Source organism: Diplotaxodon limnothrissa, unplaced genomic scaffold (genome assembly GCF_057381915.1).
Source record: "Diplotaxodon limnothrissa isolate DT_005_m unplaced genomic scaffold, D_limnothrissa_male_GT1.1 unmapped_scaffold_2, whole genome shotgun sequence".
Classification (NCBI taxonomy): domain Eukaryota; kingdom Metazoa; phylum Chordata; class Actinopteri; order Cichliformes; family Cichlidae; genus Diplotaxodon; species Diplotaxodon limnothrissa.
This window is the reverse complement of record NW_028188556.1, coordinates 90,957-114,513: the sequence shown is the minus strand read 5'-3', so window position 1 is coordinate 114,513 and position 23,557 is coordinate 90,957. Positions and strand designations below refer to the sequence as shown.

The following is a 23,557-nucleotide window of genomic DNA, read 5'->3' as shown; positions in this document are numbered from 1 at the left end:
CTGAGTGAGAGCATTCAGATAAAACAGAATCAGTTTAGCAAGGTAGAGTCATTCCAGTGTCGATAGCAGTAAGACCTGATACTTATTTGTTGTGCTTAAAAACACATTCAGTGATAGAGCCTGTTCACTTCTCTGCGTATGACTAATTGAACGAGTTGCAGAGCAGATTGAAAGTTTACAGTTCTAATTTTGTTCACATTCAGTCCCGCCTTCTTGGATTGTTAAATCGTTTATGTTGGTCTACTCTGACTTTCCAAGTGTGAAATCCGATGTAAGGGGCCCTCCACAACACATTTCCGACAGAGAACTCGGGATTTCCGACTTTAAACCTATGCACCATGTCCATTATTATTATTTATTTATCAACAACGGCGGCTCGTGAGTTGTGTCTGCATCCTTCAAATGTCTATTTCGGAAGTGAATTATTAAGTAAGGGATTCCATGTCACTCAGTTATCTAGTTAATATAAATGTAGCGAAGGGTAAAGCGAGGCTTTGTGAAACACTGTTTCCATTCAACATAGCACGATAAAATGTGATGAGATATATATATATATATACACATATATATACACACACACACACAGTGGGGCAAAAAAGTATTTAGTCAGCCACCGATTGTGCAAGTTCCCCCACTTAAAATGATGACAGAGGTCAGTAATTTGCACCAGAGGTACACTTCAACTGTGAGAGACAGAATGTGAAAAAAAAAAATCCATGAATCCACATGGTAGGATTTGTAAAGAATTTATTCGTAAATCAGGGTGGAAAATAAGTATTTGGTCAATAACAAAAATACAACTCAATACTTTGTAACATAACCTTTGTTGGCAATAACAGAGGTCAAACGTTTACTATAGGTCTTTACCAGGTTTGCACACACAGTAGCTGGTATTTTGGCCCATTCCTCCATGCAGATCTTCTCGAGAGCAGTGATGTTTTGGGGCTGTCGCCGAGCAACACGGACTTTCAACTCCCGCCACAGATTTTCTATGGGGTTGAGGTCTGGAGACTGGCTAGGCCACTCCAGGACTTTCAAATGCTTCTTACGGAGCCACTCCTTTGTTGCCCGGGCGGTGTGTTTTGGATCATTGTCATGTTGGAAGACCCAGCCTCGTTTCATCTTCAAAGTTCTCACTGATGGAAGGAGGTTTTGGCTCAAAATCTCACGATACATGGCCCCATTCATTCTGTCCTTAACACGGATCAGTCGTCCTGTCCCCTTGGCAGAAGAACAGCCCCATAGCATGATGTTTCCACCCCCATGCTTCACAGTAGGTATGGTGTTCTTGGGATGCAACTCAGTATTCTTCTTCCTCCAAACACGACGAGTTGAGTTTATACCAAAAAGTTCTACTTTGGTTTCATCTGACCACATGACATTCTCCCAATCCTCTGCTGTATCATCCATGTGCTCTCTGGCAAACTTCAGACGGGCCTGGACATGCACTGGCTTCAGCAGCGGAACACGTCTGGCACTGCGGGATTTGATTCCCTGCCGTTGTAGTGTGTTACTGATGGTGACCTTTGTTACTTTGGTCCCAGCTCTCTGCAGGTCATTCACCAGGTCCCCCCGTGTGGTTCTGGGATCTTTGCTCACCGTTCTCATGATCATTTTGACCCCACGGGATGAGATCTTGCGTGGAGCCCCAGATCGTGGGAGATTATCAGTGGTCTTGTATGTCTTCCATTTTCTGATGATTGCTCCCACAGTTGATTTTTTCACACCAAGCTGCTTGCCTATTGTAGATTCACTCTTCCCAGTCTGGTGCAGGTCTACAATACTTTTCCTGGTGTCCTTCGAAAGCTCTTTGGTCTTGGCCATGGCGGAGTTTGGAGTCTGACTGTTTGAGGCTGTGGACAGGTGTCTTTTATACAGATGATGAGTTCAAACAGGTGCCATTCATACAGGTAACGAGTGGGGGACAGAAAAGCTTCTTACAGAAGACGTTACAGGTCTGTGAGAGCCAGAGATTTTCCTTGTTTGAGGTGACCAAATACTTATTTTCCACCCTAATTTACGAACAAATTCTTTACAAATCCTACCATGTGGATTCATGGATTTTTTTTTCACATTCTGTCTCTCACAGTTGAAGTGTACCTCTGGTGCAAATTACTGACCTCTGTCATCATTTTAAGTGGGGGAACTTGCACAATCGGTGGCTGACTAAATACTTTTTTGCCCCACTGTATGTATATATATATATATATATATATATATATATATATATATATATATATATATATATATATATATATATATATATATTCATGATTGCAGTTTTCAAAAAGAATATTATTATTAAGCTTCATTGCAGCACATCCGGCATGACTCATTTGCAGTGGACATTTAAAAATTTGTAACAGCTCAAGGATTCAAATTCTTGTGACATTTTTAAAGATTAGACCTCAAAGACATTGCGTTTACTTTGAAGATCATAAACGTCAGAGGCAAAAAGTGGTTAAATGGGTTGATCTAGCCTTCAGATTTGTGTCACCAGATGTTTCCACCTCAACCCCATCAGATGTCCTCTTCTGTGACAGTGGGAAAACATGATGAATGCAGAAATGTTGATTATCTCTTTTTGAGGCTTTTGATACACATACAAAAATGATTTATCTCAGACTGAAAAATGACCATGTTCAGGTACATTTAAAAATACGTGTCTTGATTATTTCCCCTTCAGATCTGTGAAATGTGTGTGGATTTGTTTGAAAGTGTTCCAAACTTGAAAACTTTTTATTAGCTTATTAAAACCTTATTTACTTTTTGAATTGTATTTTAGATTTTTTATAGTAGAGATTATTTGAATATAGAACTTTTTATCTTTTCACGATGAATTAGTACATTTTGAATTTTTTCTTTTTTACCAACAATACCTTTTGTGCAATACTTTTGTAAATAGTCAACGGTGCAATAGACTCAATACTTGAAATGTGCAATTCACTTGTATTTTTATTTTTATTCCTATTTATTATATTTATCCCCTTCGTATATTTTATTTATATTGTCTCTGTATTTATATATATGTGTGTGTGTATAACTCTGTAACTTCTGTCGGTGCTGTGCTTTTTTGGAAATCGAATTTCCCAGAGGAACCCACCCGAGGGATTAATAAAGTTCTATCTATTCTATCTATTCTATTCTATTCTATTCTATTCTATTCTATTCTATTCTAAGTGCAATAATCACAATATTGTTTTAACATGTTTTTATCTTTTCCCTATTCACCACACTTCCTCAGTATTTTTGGCTGTTTTTGATATCAATTGTATTATAAAAAATAATGACTCAAATTATTGATACTTTTCAAAAGTTCAGACCTCTAAGATGTACCGTTTAGGGTCATATGTTATCAAGAAAACCAACAATCTTCCACAAGAACCTGTCTTCTCTGTCTATTTGACTTTAATCAACTCTGCAGTAGCTCCAGCAGAGAAATAAAGACAAAGTCCAGCATAGAGCGGCTGAGTGAATGTGGTCTGGACTCTGTGGAGGAGAGTCATGGTTTCAGAGACGCTGTAGAAAGACAGAATACCTGCTCTGTGATCCAGGTACACTCCTACTCTGGGGGACCGAGGACCTGAGAGGTCAGTTTGGATTTTTTTGTGATAGAATGAATAACTTTTGTTTTCACAAAGTAATGCCCAAGATTTGTCATTGTATCCAAATACACATTCATTTATACTGCTCTTTTGATATTCTTGTATGAGACTGCTACTTCTATTCCTCTAGCGCTCCTCTCCACTCTACCTGATCATAAAAGGTGAATCTGTCTGGATGATCAGAATAACATTGTTGTTCTTTCAACTGTGTTACTTTTCTGTTCCCCTCAGATAATAACAGATGCATATTTGCTGTGTTTGGATCCAGTGTGATTTCATGTGAATATTTTAAGAATCCAGCTCTGGTCTTTGGCTCTGCTGGTGACAGTAAAACATCCTCTTCAGTGACTGTCAGTGAGATGTTTGTCCATTCCTCTCTCAGAATGTCCTGTAGTTTATCTCTGGTCTCTGACACAGCTGCTGTCACATCCTCAAAGTAGCTCAGAGGACGAATATTGATGCTGGATGAGTGTGTAGACTCACTGAGTGCTGACAGTGAGGGGTAGTTGTGTAGAAACTGGTTGTGATCCTCTGTGTGTGAGAGCTGCTCCAGCTCGCCGTCTTTCCTCTTCAGCTCAGCGATCTCCTGCTCCAGCTTCTCCTGAAGCTCTTTGACTCGACTCACTTCAGTTTCCTGCTGGGATCTGACCTGCTGCTTCACATCAGAGCTTCTTTTCTGGATGAGACGGATCAGCTCAGTGAACATCTCCTCACTGTCCTCCACTGCTTTATCAGCAGAGCCATTGATGGCCTCCACCTCCTGTTGAAGCAGCTTCACATCTTTCTCTCGCTCCTGGATTCTCTGCTGGATGTTTAGTCGTCTCACCTCGACCTCCTTCTGCTTCTCAGTCCTTTCTGCTGCAGCTGGGACTGTTTCATGGCCTTTATGTTCATCCACTGTGCAGAGATAACAGCTATAAGATAAAAGTCTAAGGGGGTCAGATTGTGAGACCTTGGGGGCCATTCAACTGGCCCATGACGACCAATCCACTTTCCAGGAAACTGTTCATCTAGGAATGCTCGGACCTGGCACCCATAATGAGGTGGTGCACCATCTTGCTGGAAAAACTCAGGGAACGTGCCAGCTTCAGTGCACAAAGAGGGAAACACATCATCATGTAGCAATTTCAAATATCCAGTGGCCTTGAGGTTTCCATTGATGAAGAATGGACCCACTATCGTTGTACCCCATACCACACCAAACCATCACTTTTGTTGTTCCAACAGTCTTGGAGGGATCCATCCAATGTGGGTTAGTGTCAGGCCAATAGCCGTGGTTTTGTTTGTTAACTTCACCGTTCACATAAAAGTTTGCCTCATCACTGAACAAAATCTTCTGCGTGAACTGAGGGTCCTGTTCCAATCTTTGTTTTGCCCATTCTGCAAATTCTGTGTGCCGATCTGGGTCGTCCTCGTTGAGATGCTGCAGTAGCTGGAGTTTGTAAGGGTGCCATTTGTGAGTAGCTAATATCCGCCGAAGTGATGTTTGACTAATGCCACTCTCCAGTGACATGCGGCGAGTGCTACGCTGTGGGCTCTTGCTGAATGAAGCTAGGACAGCCACTGATGTTTCTTCATTAGTGACAGTTTTCTTGCGTCCACATTTTGGCAAATCCAACACTGAACCAGTTTCACGAAACTTAGCAAACAGTTTGCTAACTGTAGCATGGGAGATGGGTGGTCTCGTAGGGTGTCTTGCATTGAAATCTGCTGCAATGACCCGGTTACTGCGTTCACCAGATATCAACACAATTTCGATCCGCTCCTCACATGTTAACCTCTTTGACATGTCAATGGCTGTGACCAAAGAGAAACTTGTAAATAACTCATGAAAGAATAAAGTTATGTTGAAACCAAGCACACCATTGTTTTTCTTGTGACATTACCAATAAGTTTGATGTGTCACATGGCCCTCTTCCTATTGAAAAAACAAAAGTTGTATCCAAGATGGCCGACTTCTAAATGGCCACCATGGTCACCACCCATCTTGAGGAGTTTGCCCCCTCACATATACTAATGTGCCACAAACAGGACTTTAATATCACCAACCATCCCCATGTTATTACGGTGTATCCATATAAATGGCCCACCCTGTATATTCCAGATGTGCTCATGGCACATTAATCCAGAGTCAAAGTGTTTTTTCAAAGAGGAAAATCTTAACTCTCTCCGAGCTATTTCCACATAGGGTTAGGGCCCTACCTGCTTCAACTTTCTTGTCTGGCAAGAACAAGACGTTTGTTCTGTAGAAACTTTTGCTGTTTCCACAAAAAAATTTTAAACCTACAAAGAGTAAATTGGCCCAAATGGAGGGTGAATGTAAAAGTTGTATTAGAGAACTTAATTGTTTTTGTTAGTTCAGTCATGAAGCAGATTTATTCAGGTAATTTAATTAAAACACAATTTACTTAGAAAAAGAACATTAAAACAAAACTTTTCATTGCAAGTTTACAAGGACCCCCTACCACCACTGGATCCATCATCAGGAATAAAGACAGAAATCTGTGAAAAACTCAACAATACTATGTTATGCTGTTTTCATATATTAGGTAAGAAACCCTCAAAATACATTTAATTAAATTCAATTTTTTTTAAACAGTGCCAAATCACAACAGTTGCCTCAAGGCGCTTTATACTGCATGTATTCCTACAATAATACATGCAGATCAATGACCCCCTATGAGCAAGCACTTTGGTGACAGTGGGAAGGAAAAAATCCCTTTTAACAGGAAGAGAAAGAAAACAGGATATAAGACATGCTGTGGAAGAGAGACAGAGATTAATAACGGGTATGATTTAGTGCAGAGAGGTCTATTAACACATAGTGACTGAGAAAGGTGATTGAAGAAGAAACACTCAGTGCATCATGAGAATCCCCCAGCAGCCTACACCTATTTCAGCATAACTGAGGGAGGATTCAGGGTCACCTGGTCCAGCCCTAACTATATGCTTTAGAACAAAAGGAAGGTTTTAAGCCTAAAAGTAGAAATAGTGTCTGTCTCCTGAATCCAAACTGGAAGCCGGTTCCACAGAAGAGGGGCCTGAAAACTGAAGGCTCTGTCTTGCTGCAGAATTTTGGATTAATGAAGGCTTTTCAGGGAGGTTTTAGAACTTCCTAATAATAATGAATTAACGTAGTCCAGCCTAGAAGTAATAAATGCATGAACTAGTTTTTTAGCATCACTCTGAAAATTAGAGGTCCAGGTATTTATGTCTTTTTAAGACATTCCTGCAGTTTAACTAACTAATTGGTGTGTGTTATCTGGCTTCATGGATAGATAGAGCTGGGTGTCATCAGCATAGCAGTAAAAATGTATAAGGGAAGCATGTTTAATGTAAACAGAATTGGTCCTAGCTAGGGCTGCTCAATTAATCGAATTTTAATCACGATTACGATCTGGGCTTTCAACGATCATTAAAAATGACTGAGCCGATTATTAGCCCCTCCCTCATTTATCCGCGACACCTTAAAGGCCGGTCCGTGAAAATATTGTCGGGCATAAACCGGTCCGTGGCGCAAAAAAGGTTGGAGACTGCTGATTAAGAGGACCCGAGGGAAGCTCGGAAAGCTAAGCAGAAGTTATTTGGAGAGTGACTGCCGTTGGTTGAAAAGAGAGTTTAAAAAAAAAAAACTTCAGTGGTGTTGCACACTATTTTATATTATTTTTTTAAAGTCATTGTTAACCCTTTAAAGCCGGTCAGAGCAGCATGCTCCATTTTGCGTAACTATTTTTAAATCCCTGTAGAACCTGAACCGTGTAAGCTAGCGCAATAATTTGTTTTGCATATGAAACCGGAGGAGTTGTACTTACATCTGATGCCACCAGCTTGTCCTCGGTCACGGTTTCGTTCCACATATAGCTTTGCAAAAATTGCATAAAAAGCGCTTGCAGGAACAAAAACATAATATTCCAGAAACAGGCTTCGCCGTTCCTATCAGCTGTTCGTAACACTTCCCACAGTGAAATGATGCACATGCTGTTTTCTTTGCAAATTTGCATCATAGGATTGTTTTTTGTTTTTCCTGCAGTATATAAAAATTGCTGTATCTCCAAAATAAAACTATGAAGACACTCAAAATAAATTTCCTGTTGTTGTAAACTATTTTTTGCAACTTTATTGTATTTAAAGTTTTGAGGGATAAGCCTCTTAAATTTCTCCAAGTAGAAATATATGTAAACAAAACAAAAGCGATTTTCAATTTTTTTTGTAGTTTATTGCACTTTTTTGCAATTTATGTAATTACTATGGACTTAATGCATACATATTATTAAAATATGGGCTATAACAGTTGTATTGATGTATAGCAACTTGAAATGCTCCCACAAATGGCACTACAGCATGTAAAAAAAATAATATAAGCTCTGGTGGACTTTGTTCTATAGTAGGTCTTAAAGGGTTAAATAAATATCGTGATCTCAATTTCAGTGAAAATAATCGTGATTATCATTTTTGCCATAATCGAGCAGCCCTAGTCCTAGCACTGAACCCTGTGGAACTCCATAATTAAGCTCAGCATGTGAAGAGGACTCTCCATTTCCGTGAAGAAATTGGAGTCTATTAGATAGATATGTTACAAACCACTGCAGCGCAGTACCTGTAATACCTACAGCATGTTCTAATCACTCTAATAGGATATGCAATTATAAGAATAAGGTAATAAACTGAACAAAGAATGATGAGAGTTCTTCACTCCTCTAGACAATCCAGTTTTATTCAGTTTTACTTATAAAGCACAAAATCACAATGACAGTTCTCTCAAGACGCTTTAAATTGTAAAGGACCTAAAATAGCAGAAAATACTGTCTTGAATATGAATCATCTCCAATCAGTTGTTGCAGTGACTTGACAGTGTAAGCACTACCACCAACACACTGCTATGACTCACAGGTGCTACGAGAATGCAGCTTCTCATCTTTGTGAGTTCTTGTATGACAGTTCAAAAGTGATTTTCGAGTGAATCTTTTCCCACAGGTGCTACAAGAATACGGCTTCTCGCCTGTGTGAGTTCTTACATGAGATTCCAATGCTGCTTTCTGACTACATCTTTTTCCACAGATCCCACATGAATATGGTTTCTCACCTGTGTGCATTCTCCTGTGTTTTTTAATTGCTGATAAATCAGAAAATCTTTTTCCACACGTGCTACAAGGATATGGTTTCTCACCTGTGTGACTTCTTTCATGACAGTCCAAAATTGATTTCTGAATAAATTTTTTTCCACAGGTGCTACAGGAATATGGCTTCTCACCAGTGTGAATTCTCTTGTGTCTTTTTAATGCTGATGAGTGAGAAAATCTTTTTCCACAGGTGTTACAAGTGTACGGTTTCTCGCCTGTGTGAACTCTCAGATGTATAGTCAGCACAAATTTATGCCGAAAGGTTTTTCCACAGATGTCACATTCTAGAGACTTTTTCCTTGAGACAGGTTTACTTTGACTCTCTGACACAGCAGTGTTGTCTAGTCTCTGTCTATGACTTCTCTTTCTGTGATGTCTCTTCTTCAGCTCTGTATTTCTAGTAGATCCTGACTCCACGTGCCCATTTTCTTCATGATCTCGGCTCTCTCCTTCAGGAGAGCTGTGAGAAAGAAGCTGCTCACTGTGGTCACTTTCCTCATAAGATCGAGTCACCATGAAAGTATCAGCCTCCTGCTTCAGTCCAAGCTGCTCTCCCTCCTGACTGCTGCACAGTTCCTCCTGTTCCTCTTTAATTTGTGGAGGCTCTGGGTCCTCCTGGTCCAGACTGGAGTTCCTCTCCTGGTTACAGACCTGCTGGTCTGTGAGAACACCGTCCTTTTCAGAGAGATCCTGCTGTTGGAGGTCTGAAAGCACAAATGAACAAAATGATAAAAATACATTTACTGACAGGGCTCTAGACTAACTTTTTGCCATCGTTGCACCGGCACAAAAGTTAGGCGGACTAAAATGTTTCAACCGCATCACTTAACACCGCAGTTTTACATGTGCACTTTTTTGGGGGGGGGAGTTGCAGTCCATACAGACAATATTCATTTCTAAATTATTAACTAACAATCTTATGCTTAAAGTGCTTTGTCAATATTGTAGAAAATGTTAAACTTAATCATCATCTTGGCCTCCTCTGACGACCTGTTTGTTGCTGTCTGTTGCTGAAAGGCAATGGGGAGAGTGGACACTTGGGCAGTGCATTTATTGCAGCATATAATGTGTTTTCTGGATACACTGTGCTTTTTCAGCGTTCAAAGACAGATGGCACCATGTCAGAGCTGGCTATGAACTTCAGATGGATCAGGCCTTAACTTAACAAAAAAAGTTATCAATAGTTCTTTTCATCTTTTCTTATTACCCACAGCTACATCCACTTCTGTTAGGCCAAGGCTGCTCACTAGGGCTGCGTATCATCACTGATTTCTATAATCCATTCGATTCAGGTTCTCAAAGTCCTGATTTGATTCAATTTAGTCTCAGACAGTCAGAAATATTATAATTCTGATCATTTATCAGTACGGATACATGTGAGACTTCATCAGAATTGTGAACATCACAGCAGATGCCTTTGTGTCAAAGTAACTGAGAATAAAACACAGAAAAACATGAAGGAGATTTTTCTGGCCTGGCTTTTTATAGCAGATAACCTTAAAAATATTCTGTAATTTTGCATAATTTTAAAAAGTTTTTCTTCAGTATTAAACAGCAGAAATTAGGCTTTCTTTTCCGAGGTCATTTAAGTAAATAAAAAAAAAGAAAAAGACAGCGGCCGACAGCGCTGTAATCAACGGTAGACTGGTGGGTAATAAGCGAATGAATATTGCAGAAAACAGATTTGAGACGGGAAACTGTTCTTGAAGTACAGAGAGAGAGAGAGAGAGCTAGCTGTGCATGAAGTGTGATTTTTATCGTGGTGGAAGCAAAACAGCAAAACTCAAAGGGAATTCATGACGACATTGACCAAATGTGAAGCGCAGTTTGCTGCTTCTTTTGCTGCTGGCTCTGTGAATTTTAGTTGGAGAGAGACAAAACCTGAAGCTCAGAATCAGCGCAAAAAGACGTGAACACAGAGCTCCGACAGCGTGTCCGTCTACGGGCCGTCGGGTGAGAAAGCCGAGAAAGACAAAGTTGATTCTAATGCGTCGGTCCGCTCTGTGTTTACGTCTTTGTGTGGAATTTGTGTACCTGCTCTCATTTGCTGTTTGGTTGTTGTTGAAATGGTTTTGTGAGCTTTAATCTGAGAATCTGGCGTTTCTGGCAAAACACAGTTATATTTAAAAGTCGATTTAGGATTTAATGAATTGATATCGCTTTATTCTAGCTACTGACCTCTTCCAACTGCACTTTCAATTGGACCACGGCCAATCAGAGAGGTCCCGCCCCTGACTATCTCTGATTGGTTTAGTCCACGACACGGGCATAATGTGTGTCTGTTGTTGACCACACGGAGAGTTACAGAGTTTTTTTTTTTTGTTACCCGAACAGTTGGTCGCACTCTGCTCAATGTTATTTTTAGTAACACTGTTATTTTTACAATGTTATTACAATGTTACTGGTGGTGGTCAGAGGGCCCGGTGGCGCCAGTGTCTGGGAGCCTCGCCTCTGTCAGTGCGCCCCAGGGCAGCTGTGGCTACAATGTAGCTGCCATCACCAGTGTGTGAATGTGTGTGTGAATGGGTGGATGACTGAATGTAGTGTAAAGCGCTTTCGGGTCCTTAGGGACTGAGTAAAGCGCTATACAAATGCAGGCCATTTATCTTTCTTTTTTTTTACAATGTTATTTTTACTCATCACCTACATGGGTGACCTTCATTTTTATTAGGACATCAGAGTCTTACATACCTATTTTGTGTAACTTTATCACAGGTTTCCAGATGGTCTCCATCTCTCTCAGCTGCTCTTCCCCAGTCCAGACGATAATGCCTTCAGCCTCCTGCTTCAGTCCAAGCTGCTCTCCCTCCTGACTGCTGCAGAGCTCCTCCTGTTCCTCTTTAATCTGTGGAGGCTCTGGGTCCTCCTGGACCAGACTGGAGTTCCTCCCCTCCTCTTCCTCACAGTCATGATTTTGTGGGAGGTCTTGAGGAACAAAGAAAAAAAAACAGAACAAGGTAACTAATGTGATGATACAAGAACACACGCAACACTATTTTATAAAAGCATGAATCAAAGCCTGAATAAATCGTGATCAATTGGAGAGACAGTGAGCTCAGATTGTAGCCTGACCGGCGCCACAGTGTGGTATTGATCATGTTAAATTAAGTATATGAATGCAGGATGTTTTCATCAGCTGAGGCGGGTCATAGAGGCACTCTCAGGCAATGAGGTGGAATTCACAGGTGATGATGCAAAAAACGCATGAATGTTTTCCAGTTTTGAAATAGTTTAAAGTGTAAGAGTTCAAATGTGCAACTGTCATTAAAAATAAAGGCACCACTGAGCAGTGAGATATATTCATTTGTAAATGTATAAAATTAATAGTTTTCTGTTAACATTCTTTTAGCATCTTGTCATTTTTGCAGAAACAATGTTGCACTTTGGCGTTATATTTTTCATGTTCACTGTAGAGCTTCATCACCAGGTCATGTGATAAGGTCTATCATGTTAGATGGTCTGTCTAACAATATCAATAGGACCTAAAACACTGACACCTGATGAACTGTGGAATCCTGTTGGAGAAAATAAAGTTTAAAAAATAAATAAATGCAACAAAATGAGTATTCTTTAAAAAAACATTTTTTTCTTTAAGCTTCTCCAAATTTTAGTGCAGAATAAACATTAGAGCACTTTGTTTAAGTATTTATTATAATCTGGTTTTGTGGAAAGATAAACTAGTTTAGATTCAGACATGTTTACAAAATGTGTGCATAAGTGTTCAAAATGTACAATTTATATTTGCATTCCACGTTATAAAAACAATTTACTCAACATGTCTGTGTTGTTTTTTTTTAACAGTAAAATAATACTGGTGGGATTTTGTTTTTTGTGTGATTTCAGATCAATGAATGATGTCAATGAAAAAACAATTAAATTCAGACATGCGAGGTTGAGCTGAAAAGAATGATACCAAACAAGGCAAAGGGGAAAAAAATAAAATGAAACAGTCTGAGGGTGAAATACAAATGTAAAATCAAAAGGTGTCAAAAATGTCCGGTTATATTTTGGACCTCAGAGGGTTAACCCAACAAATCATGAAAAATTAGGTTTACATTTTTGTTCATAACAGTGCAGATTTATGACATTTTGTGTAAATTTAACATGTAACAATTTGAATTTTTTCTAACGAAAACAGTGTGAAACTTAAGTTAGACTTGTGTGTGTAAATGAACCGCCCTATGTTGTGTAGCTTTCTGGATTTTATACTTATTGGGCTACATATTTATTTATTATACAGACTATGCAGTACATAGAATCAAAACTCACATTTTTTATGTAACTAAAGTTTTTAAGTATGTAGGCTACAGACAATGATTAAGTTATAGACTATATTTATATGAAAAAAGTGTATACTTACTGCATTTTAATCATTGTACCACCTGCATATGTGTTTGAAAAGAAAAGGCTTTGATTTTGCCACCCGAAGAAAATTTCTTTAGATCCGTCCCTGGTCTGCTCAGAGATGCTGCTGTCTACATTGGCTTACTCTGCTGCTACCAGGAGCTAACCTAGCAGTGACCATGGACCATCACTGGACACTGACCCACAGCACTGATAAATACCCAGTTTAACTTCTTCTAGTAAAGTCAGTCACGCTGAAGAATCTGAGCTTGAACAGCACAGAGTTAAAAACATGTCCATACCTATGATGTGTGAGTTTCTGTCGGGTTTCCAGCTGATATCCAGCAGTCTGTGCTGACGGTTGATCTCCTCCTCATACTGGACGATGGTTTTTTGAACCTCTGAGAAGATTTCTTCACAAACAGCAGTTAGTCTCTCCTTGATGAACTCTCTCAGATACTGAGCTGAACTCATCGCTGCTTCAACTCAGGCTGAGCGGATCGATACAAGCATCTATACAGACTGATCTACACTGACGTGATGGGATCGATACTTAAGTTTCTCTCTCCCCGGAGTTCAGCAGCCATATCTGTGCACGTGACTATTCTCGCATGGACACGCCTCCTTTTACTTTGTTGCTCTGCTGTGATTTGTTGGCCTGCAGTCACGTGACGTTTTTTCTCCCTCGTTCATAACTTCATTCATATTCCAAAGAGAAAGCGTAAACAGGTTCATGCTTGTTATTGATACAGTATTTATCACAGGTCCTCCATGCATTCTCCTGCTGTATATCATTAAATAAGGAAGAGCAAAAGAGGCAGTAACATAAATAATTATATTCCTACAGTCAGCTGTTATTAATGCTTCTAAACTGAAGGCTAAATCATCAACAGTATGAGCACACGTGTTGGTGCAGCATCAAAAACTACAGCAGATTATTTTGGTTTTATGGATATTTTGAATTTGTCCAATTTGAATGATAACAAAAACACATTATGACGAAGCTGCTGAGAAACTATCAGGATTCAATATGTCAAAAATGAATCCTGAATTAACAAAGAGTCTTATTTTATTTATTTATTTATTTGCTTGGATATTACTCATTTACATATTTGTTGTTGTTTTAATGCATATCCGTGAAAACATTTGCCTACATTCTTTTAAACGAAGCAAAGTATTTTTAGCCTGAGACCATCTTATAACGTGTTTCATAGTCCCTGTTAACACATGCCTGCTGACACATGACACACAGTAATATGTGTTTGAATACAACCTGAAACCTGTTAATGTTCTGATTTAACAGCAGATTTCTCCACATGCAGGACAGAGAAATTCCTGCATCTGTCACACAAAAAGTGGAAAATATATTTGTTTGACATTTTAATCACAATAACAAAGAAATAAAATGTTGGTAGATCCACTTTTTACAACGAATCATCCATCAGTAAAGAGTGTTCAGTAGAAAAAGGCCAGTGAGTTTATGTAAATGCTGTATCTGCTGTAAGACACAGACATAAAAATACATAAAAATGATTTTCATTTCTATCCATCATCTTGAACACTGACTATAAATGTGTTCACTTCATTATTGTGTGATTTGGTTTCTTCACGTGTCTCCTTCAGTGCAAATAAAGGACTGTTAGAGTGTGTGCTGTGTGTTTTTCTGAAGCATGACAATCCTTTCCAACAAGTATTTCCAGCTGTTTGTCTCCACTCTGCACTTTAGTCTTTCTTCCTGTCATGTCTGTGTTTGTCCACCAGGTGTCTCCCTCAGCTCATTTTCTGTGTGCGAGTTTTCTTTCGGTCTCTGGTCATTTTAATGTTTGTTCACTTGTGTGTAATTGTTTTTTTCACATATGAAGTCAAATCAAACACACCGAGCTCAACATAAACTTCCTGCTAACAGAATTTTAAATCAGTGCAGAGGCACAGAAGAAAGGACCCCACGCACACACACCGCTGTCAGTTTGCTCAGTTTGTCTATGGCAGCCGATTCTGTTGTTTTGGTGCTTTGCACGCTGGAAACAGTCACTCCAAGACTGCTGCCACCCACTCGTCTTTCTGCTCTGTCACTGAAAAAGCCAAGAAAATAGCAGTGTGATCTAACTTATCCCCCCTCCTCTGCAGCAGGCCAGGGAGCACACCTCCACCGCAGGCACCAAGAAGTAAAACTGCTTCAGCTATTCATTAAAACAAGTTAGTAGTCCAAAATTAAACACATTTCAGTATTCCTTATAGTTCTTATTTCTTTTTAAGATACATGTTAATTTGAGCCCATTAGGTATGAGTCAGACACCCACTTTACTTTTAGGATAAGGATTAAAACTTTGTTTTTTGATGAAGCTCGTAGTTAGGATCAGCTGACACTGAACCTTCCCTTAGTTATGCCACTTATTCCAGTAGCCTAATCTTCTTCTTTTTCTACACTCATCTCTCTCAAACACCTCTCTGCATTTAATCATTAGTCATTATTAATAACTGGCTCTGGCAGACGAGTGAATCCAAATCTTTATTACTGAATATACATTTAAAAAACAGAAGTTCATATTTACTAGCAGTTGTAATCCACAGCAACTCTTCAGTGGTGTTTATTAAAGAAGGGCTTTCTCTCAATCGCCCAATAATTGTTGAGTATTACAGGTTAGCGTTTTTTGCTCTTCCCCCTTTTTTTAACAATGAAAATGACAGGAGTGAATAAAGCAAGTAAAATATTTATTCTTGTCATTGAGAGAAAACAAAATATTGACATTCTTAACAGGTTTAAGGTTTTCTTAACTCTATTTCATCATAACTAAGGAAGGATTCAGGGTCAGTTGATCTGACCGTAACTATATACTTTACCAAAAAGAAAACGTTTTAAGCCTAATCTTAGAAATAGAGAGCATGTCCCAAATCCAAACTGGGAGCTGATTCCACAGAAGAGGTGGTGAAGACTCCGCCTCCCGTTCTACTTTTAAATATCCAAGGAACAACAAATAAACCAGCAGCCTGAGAGCTGCTCTAGGCTACATCCACACTAATGTGTTTTTGTTTAAAAACGCATTGTTTTCTCTCCGTTTTGGCCTCCTGTCCACACGGAGATGACGTTTTCTCCAAGGAAAAACATATAGTTTTCAAAACGCTCTCGAAAACGCATACATTTGAAGACGGTGTGTTTGCGTTGCAGTGTGGACAGCGAAAACCGAGACTTTCTAAAACGATGACGCATGTTAGTCATGTGATGCAGTCATGTGACCAATTAAACTAAGATAGCGGAGGGCATTATGCAGCAGTTGTTTTCTTTGCTCTCAGTTTGGACAGCCCTATTAAAGATTAATATCAGTCTGTACATGCTCCAGATAGCTTTTCTTCAAATTCTTTAACTCTCACTCGCTTTTACTACTTTGTACTTTTGTGTTACTTGCAGCAACAACTCCTTCTCATTGGTAGTCCATTTAAAAAACTCTTGCTTTTCCTCGACATTTTGCCGCAACGTTTCAAAGAGCCGAAAGGTAAATAAGTGGCAGACAGAACTGAGGCAGGCCGAATCTTCTTGTGTTTCACGCATGCACAGTACTGTAATGGAAGCGCTTTTGGCGCACAACTCTGTGAAAATGACTGAAAACGATAGTGTGGACGCTGAGCATTTTCAAATGAAAATGCCATATTGAAATCTATCCGGGCTAGTGTGAACGCTGCATTTTAAGTCAGCAAAGCAAAAACGCATTAGTGAGGACTTAGCCTGGGACTCTCCACCATTTGACCGTAGAGCTGAAGAAGCTTCTCAAATGAGAGGTGAAACGTCTTCAAGCAACTTAAAGAAGTCCAGACGCTTTTCTTCCCAAACTCCTTGGACTACGAGTTCTTGATGACTGAGAACCTTCACAGACATATCTCCTCTCAAGAGTTTACAACCAGATGCAAACCACTGGCTACGCTCAGGAACAAGAAGGATAGCCTGCACAGCACTGAAAATAAAGTCTTGAAAAGATGAAGCCAAGATGAACTTCTATCAGAATGACTGGAAGACCAAAAAAATCGATAAGAGAAACAGTTTGTACGAGGGAACCATATCTGTTGAACATTTTACATTCCTGGTGTTTTGAGGTTTGAACCACATTATTTTAAGGTTTTCTGTTATGCATAAAAGATAACCAAAATGTCATTTCATTTGTTAATATACATTTGTCGTATGTCAATATTTGAATTTTTTTTTTCTCTATCACTTTGTAAAGTTTGCAAAGTCTCTGTATCCTCACTTTGGAACTGAGGATACAGAGCGATGAAGCATTTCAGGTGTTATTTTCTCCCATTCATCCTTCACACACATCTGCCTTTGCCAAGAGCAGTCATAACCAGATATAACAATCTGGATGTTCTTTTTTGTTTTTCTTTTGTTTAAATCTCAAGGTTTCCAGTTGTTCCAAAATAAATCCAGTAAACTGGTTCTTGTGACCACAACACATGTTTGTGTGACACACACCCCAGATGATTAAAGCAAGGCTTCTGTTTTGCACTGTAAAGTTTTAAATGGCATTTGTGACTGTAACTCCAGAGGTAATACATTGTCCACGTGGTTCTGTCAGTGAATGGTGAGAATATTTCTGGTGTAGTAAATTCTGCCTCTTGACATCAGAGCATTTGGGTCCTCATTTCAACACACTCCGCTACATGACACAACAATGCAACCAGATAATGAATCCAGCAGATGCAGCCATTTACTGGATCAGTTGGAGCGCTCCAGTGTTTTTCTTCACCTGGTCCTGCTGTCCTGATTCCAGATCTGTGGTTAGTTTCCACAGATTCTTCACAGTCAACTACTCAGAAGAAAAATCACACTCACCCTCATCATGCCTCTTGTCAGCAAGTCAGTCCAGCCTCACTGCACCCCAGACTTTCCTGCATGTTGAAGGTCCTCAATTTTCAACTGATTTCATTGGTTGGTAAAAGACACTAGAACCTTGTATACAGTAGGGATGGACACATACCGGAGATATAGTATAGGACCAATAAAGATCAGGAACAAGAGGTTCTTGGTGAACTTTCAACTCAAAACCTGTGATATTAATGAACTAAAACCTATTTTCTGCCTCTATTCTTTCACCTTTGATTTTCTGCAGTTAAACTGAGCTGCAAGGTGTTTACTTTTTGATCCAGTACAAAAAATCTCATTTCCATGTTTTCTCTTCCACCTGTGCTCAGTATGGTGCCTGTGCTAAAAATCTGTGTTTAAGGGCAGGAAGAAGAGGGAGGGTAGTTGTTATTCCCCACTCCAATAAGAGGAGCTGTTCGAGAGCAATACTGTGTGTTTAACCCTTTTTTATTTACTGCTCACCAACATTTTTAAGCTTTTTTAACCCTTTTTATCTTTATAAATAAACTTCACTTTAGAAATCTCAGAAAACAACAGTCACAAACATGGATAAGTCTACTGGCAGCAAAGCAAGTCATTGTACAAAGGAAGACAAAACTATAATATTAGATAAATATGATAAAGGTTAAACAAAGAATGCAAAAGAAAGTGAAAGCAAAACATATGTTGTAGACAAACCAGCAGAGTGTGATTGTGTGTGAGAGGAAAAGTATAGTAATTAAAGTTCTGCATAAATATGTGTGAACTTTAAGCTATTTTCATCAACACTTAGGCTTTTGTTATTTGTTAAATTATTGGAAACTTTAAATACTTACTTTCATAGAGTGAAAATGCCGGCTAAAAACAAAAGCTATTAATAATATTGAGAACTCTCATTAAGCAGTAAATTTTACTTTACGTTTTTTTTTCTTTCGTTTTCTTTGTGTAAATCCCGGGGATTACCCTGGTGTCTGTGCTTTCTTAAAATAAGAACACAAATACTTAATTGTGATCATTGATTTTAATTGTTAAATTCAAACCAAAACTGGAAATTTGAACAATTATGCCAAGAGAATTTGGGAAAAAAAAACAATTATTTCAATCCAATACACATTTTAATCAAAACATTAAGTAGAAAGAAAACTTTAGTTTGAACTTTAAACTCAAATGTTCTCTGGCTTGCACATAAATCCATCATAACTGAATGGAATGCTGCAAATAACTTGCTTTACTTAACATGTTTATCCTCTGAACAAAACAGATGCCCTATTTCTGATTAATCAGACTCAACTTCAGAGTCACAATTCTGGCACACATAAATTGCCTGGCCTGAGGTGCAAGCATCATGGGCCCATTTGTTGCATTTTACGCATTTTACCCAGGTCTCTTTTGGACAACTGTTTGAAAATGGCTCCACACAGACAAGGCAGAAGCACTCTTCATCATCTGATGATGACTCTTGAATTATTTTTCTTCTTTTAGCTGCGTTGTGTCGGTTAGAATTGCTGATTTGCGTCGTTTTCTTCCTTTGCTGGATGGTTTTCGGCGGCCAGCTTTTGGATATGGCCGGATGTCCTCTGGAGTTGGTAGTCCCCTGTCAGTAATTGCAATGCTGGGTAAGGGTGAGCTCGTGATAGAGATGGTGCTGGAGCTGATGTGAGTTGATGTGCCTCTTTAGTGGCCCGTAGACAGACCTGTCTAATGGTTGGAGCCGATGTGAGCAGTGGGGTGGGAATGACAGCATGATTATGCCATTTGCTTTGGCATAATTGAGTCCATCAATGGACAGATGAGACTCGTGGTTGTCCAAAAGGAGTAAACAGGGCTTCTCCTTTGAACACTTTGTATGTTCATTGAAATGTTGCAGGAATTCAACAAAGTGTGTGTCTTTCATCCATCCAGAGGAATTTGCCCCTCCTTTGCTGCCGGGTGGCCCGTTGATCAGGAAATGGTCACGGAAGTGGACACGCGGGAAAATAAAGTATGGAGGTAAACTGTTCCCTATGGCTGAGACAGCACAGGCCAGTGTGACAAGGGTTCCCCTTTCAGCAGAGGTCAATGACCCTACTTGTTTGAATCCACGTCTGGCCAACACTTTGTCTGGTTTATGTACAGTGGTGACCCCAGTTTCATCAACATTCCAAATGTCTCCTGGTCCAAACTCATATTTGCATAACACTTTCTCTAAGTTGTCAAAGAAAGCATTGACATTCTCTCTGTTGAAGCTACTTGCCCTGGCAAGGCTAGTTGCTTCTGGCTTTCTCAGTGACAATGTTGTATGCCGCTTTAAAAAGCCTGTAAACCACTCATTGCTGGCCTTTTCTTTTTCTGCCCACAAAGGCACAAACTTCAGTTCGTGTGCCACAGCAAACTGGTAGGCAAGCTTTCTGACCTCACTTGGTGACAGACCAAAATAAATGTCAGCTGACCTAGTAATATACTCAACAAGCTGCTTTTCCAAATCAGGGGAAAAAATCTTCCTTGGCGTTGTATAACCAACCATTGTTTTTGGCATGGCTGTCTGACTTTCAATTTCTTCTCTGGTAATCTTTTGACAATACCGAGTTAGAGTACGGTAATTTATGTCAAAATCCTTTGCTGTACTTCTGATTGATTTGTTCTGCATCTTTACCTGCCTGACTGCCTTTAACATAATGTCAGGTGGTGTTCTGCCACGCTCTGTCTTTCCTTGATAATTTCGAACCATCTTACTTTCTTCCTTCCTTCCTTCCTTAATTCCTGCCTCTCCTTCCTTTCTTCATGTTACGTTCCCCCCGAAAGGGTCTAGGCATGTGAGTGAGGGGACCAGTAACAAATGAGTCCAGAACAGAATGAAAGGAAAACAGACCAGTGTTTTCAGTAAATAAAATAGTCTTTATTATAGATCATCTTAACATAAAGAGCCGGCAACGCCGTTTTACCAATAACACTTGGAAAAAGAGAAAAAGGGTTGCAACAACAAAGAACACAATAACCAAACAAAAAACTCCACACCACAAGGAGGTACTTCCAGGGGCCCACAAGCTCACCCTGTCACTAACAGCAGCTGGCTTTGCTGCTGCCAAGGCTCACAAGCCCACACTACTCACGCAAAGCAGCTATGCTGTTTCCACAACTCCACACTTTGAGCAGGCAAGGCTCACAAGCCCACACTACTCACGCAAAGCAGCTATGCTGTTTCCACAACTCCACACTTTGAGCAGGTTAACCACACACAACGCCGAGACACCAGAGAACACCCCACCCTGTTCACAGCTCATCCCCAGCTTATATGACCTCCGAGAGGTGATTGCTGACTGGGCCCAGGTGGTAAATGAGTCCAATGAGCAGCAGCTGTGTCCTGGGGAGAGAGAAGAGCAAGAGAGAGGAGGCGGAGAAAAACACCACGCCCACACAAGGGCAGTATCAGGAGGCCCAGCTAGGGCCGTAACACTTCAAAAACCTTATTACAAATACAAATGAATTACAATATCACAATTTTTTGGAGCATTTATTTGTACTGGGGCAAGTTGTCACATGTGATGACTTGCCCCAAAGTTAATGAGACAACTTGCCCCAAACTGACATTTATGCTAATTTTGGCTAAATGTCAGGGTTAGCTCAACATAGCACATCAGCTGAAGTATCAAAAGACACGTTAATGTCTCCTCTATTTTGTGTAAAATAATAATTTGTAACATCTATACCTAACAAAGTTGTACTGAAGAAAAGTTAAAGTGATTTATTTTTCCTTTTAGGTCAAAAAAATAAAAAAGATGTGCTCACCTCAGATTAGAGCAGTCTTGACTACATGTGAACAGGAGGTTGACTATAGAAGAAGAAGTCACACAAAGTGGCTATTTCATTTTTGAGATAGAGCCTCTAGTGTTGGAGTTATGAACAGTGTGACAACTTACCCGTGTGACAACTTACCCCGCTCTCCCCTATCTATTTTTTTATGATGAAATCAAACTACATTTTGGATTCTTGTATTATTTGTTCTTTCTTCACTTTTTATATTAATTTAAATTAAACCATAATGACTTTAATTCATTGCTGGGATGTGACTGAAGCAGAGTCACATGTGATAAAATCCACTGCTCTTTATGGAGCTCACAGGTGGAAGTGAGTTTCAATCAGCAGGCATTATGAAAATGAATGAACTGTGAAAATGAAGCAGAAATTAAACTTCAATCAATGAGCACTTTATCACCAGAGGATCGACTCATCTGTTTCTCAGTGACATTTAGAGATTATATACAAAACACAAAGGTAATAAGAAATAGACAAACTGAATGTCCATTATGTGTGTACCTTTACAGATACACTCAGTCATGGTTTTTTTAATATATATATTCATTTTCCTCTTCATCCAACAAAGTTGACTCTCTTCACCTGATGCAGCATTTTCAGTGTGAAAATTTTTCCTCCTTGAAGTGACTTCTTCCTCCTTATAAACAGTGCAGCTGCATAGTGATTGAAACCAGCACCACACTGAGCCAGTTTTATAAATGTGAAAAATGGGAGTGGACATCCCTAAGATGAGAATCCCATCAGCTTACACTGCTGTGTATAACTCATGGTCTCTCATCAATAGTCATAACAACTTGCATATTAACAATCAAATGAACAGAATCAACTTTCTGAGATTTGCTTACCTGGATTATTGAGCATGCATCTCTTAGTTGTTTCAAAGGACAAAAACAGTGAAAGTTATAAAGAGTAAAATGAAAATGTTGAATAGAATGAAAGTAATAAAACAAAGATGAAAGAGAGGAAGAAAATGGTTTGTGTTCCTGTGTCCTGACTGGTTCTAACACATAAGTGTAGATGAATGTCGATGATAACAATAAATCAGAAACAGATAAACAGTGATGTAAATCAGATGATTTGTGGGAAACTCCAAAGACTGCAGGGTTTACTGATGCACTTTAGAGAATAAAGTTTGTTCTACCAGATGACAAGTTTTAACAACATATAAAATTAGACGTTAAAACTCAGCTACAAACGTGTGTGTGCATACACAGATATATAGACAGATTGATGTTTTTGTTGTTATTTTTATTTTATTACAAAGTTTTCATTTCTGACCAGTGATCCTGAACTCATGCCTGATGGTTCAAATACTACTGTTAGATCAAAGCTGCTGGTATTTTACAGAAATCAGTAATCAGCGGTAAAATGTCGGTTAAGTTAACGACTGAAAAGGACTTGCCTTTAACTTTCTGCTGCATGATCACTTTACTGGGACCACAGCGTCATTCGATCTGCACTGCAGTTAGCTCATCTTTAATAAACCCACCCAATTAAAATCCAGGGGCATGTTCAAATAATTAAATAGTTTTGCTCAGGAACGTTCCTAACTAAGAGAAGTGACCTGGAAGTGTCTGTATGGTAACAGGTACAAATGCTCTAGGTGCTTAGCAAAAGAGCTTGAGTGCTGTCTTTATAACCTCCTTTAGCAGTGAATATACTGAACCATCATTTATGAAAGGAGAGGAGAAATATCATCCCGACAGACATCTTATTATTCAATTAACAAAGCCAATGAAGTTAGCTTTGTTAATTGTACTGACAGTACACTGTCTTAGATGGTATAAAGTTTGTCTGAAGGTTAAATTCAGTGAATGGATCTAAGAGCCATCAGTTAAAAATCATATTAATCTCTGCTTCACTTG

At 39.2% G+C, this 23,557-nt stretch overlaps 1 protein-coding gene across 1 annotated transcript; it reads right to left on the bottom strand.

Annotated features, from left to right (window-relative positions):
• Window positions 1–8,482: 8,482 nt before the first annotated feature.
• LOC146606934 (uncharacterized) lies at window positions 8,483–13,564 on the bottom strand. Its single transcript, XM_085349196.1, has 3 exons — window positions 13,372–13,564; window positions 11,417–11,650; window positions 8,483–9,429 (listed from the first exon to the last, which is right to left on the bottom strand). The coding sequence occupies exons 1-3, from the start codon at window positions 13,541–13,543 to the stop codon at window positions 8,483–8,485; spliced, it is 1,353 nt and encodes a 450-aa protein (XP_085205322.1). The 5' UTR covers window positions 13,544–13,564.
• Between the last annotated feature and the right edge of the window lie 9,993 nt (window positions 13,565–23,557).

Bases quoted from the DNA above. Each gene is read 5' to 3' on its own strand.
- LOC146606934 (XM_085349196.1), bottom strand. From the start codon at position 13,543: ATGAGTTCAGCTCAGTATCTGAGAGAGTTCATCAAGGAGAGACTAACT. The intron at 11,651-13,371 runs GTATGGACATGT...TTGTTCCTCAAG, and splicing joins CAGAAACTCACACATCATAG to ACCTCCCACAAAATCATGAC. The intron at 9,430-11,416 runs GTATGTAAGACT...TTGTGCTTTCAG, and splicing joins GATAAAGTTACACAAAATAG to ACCTCCAACAGCAGGATCTC.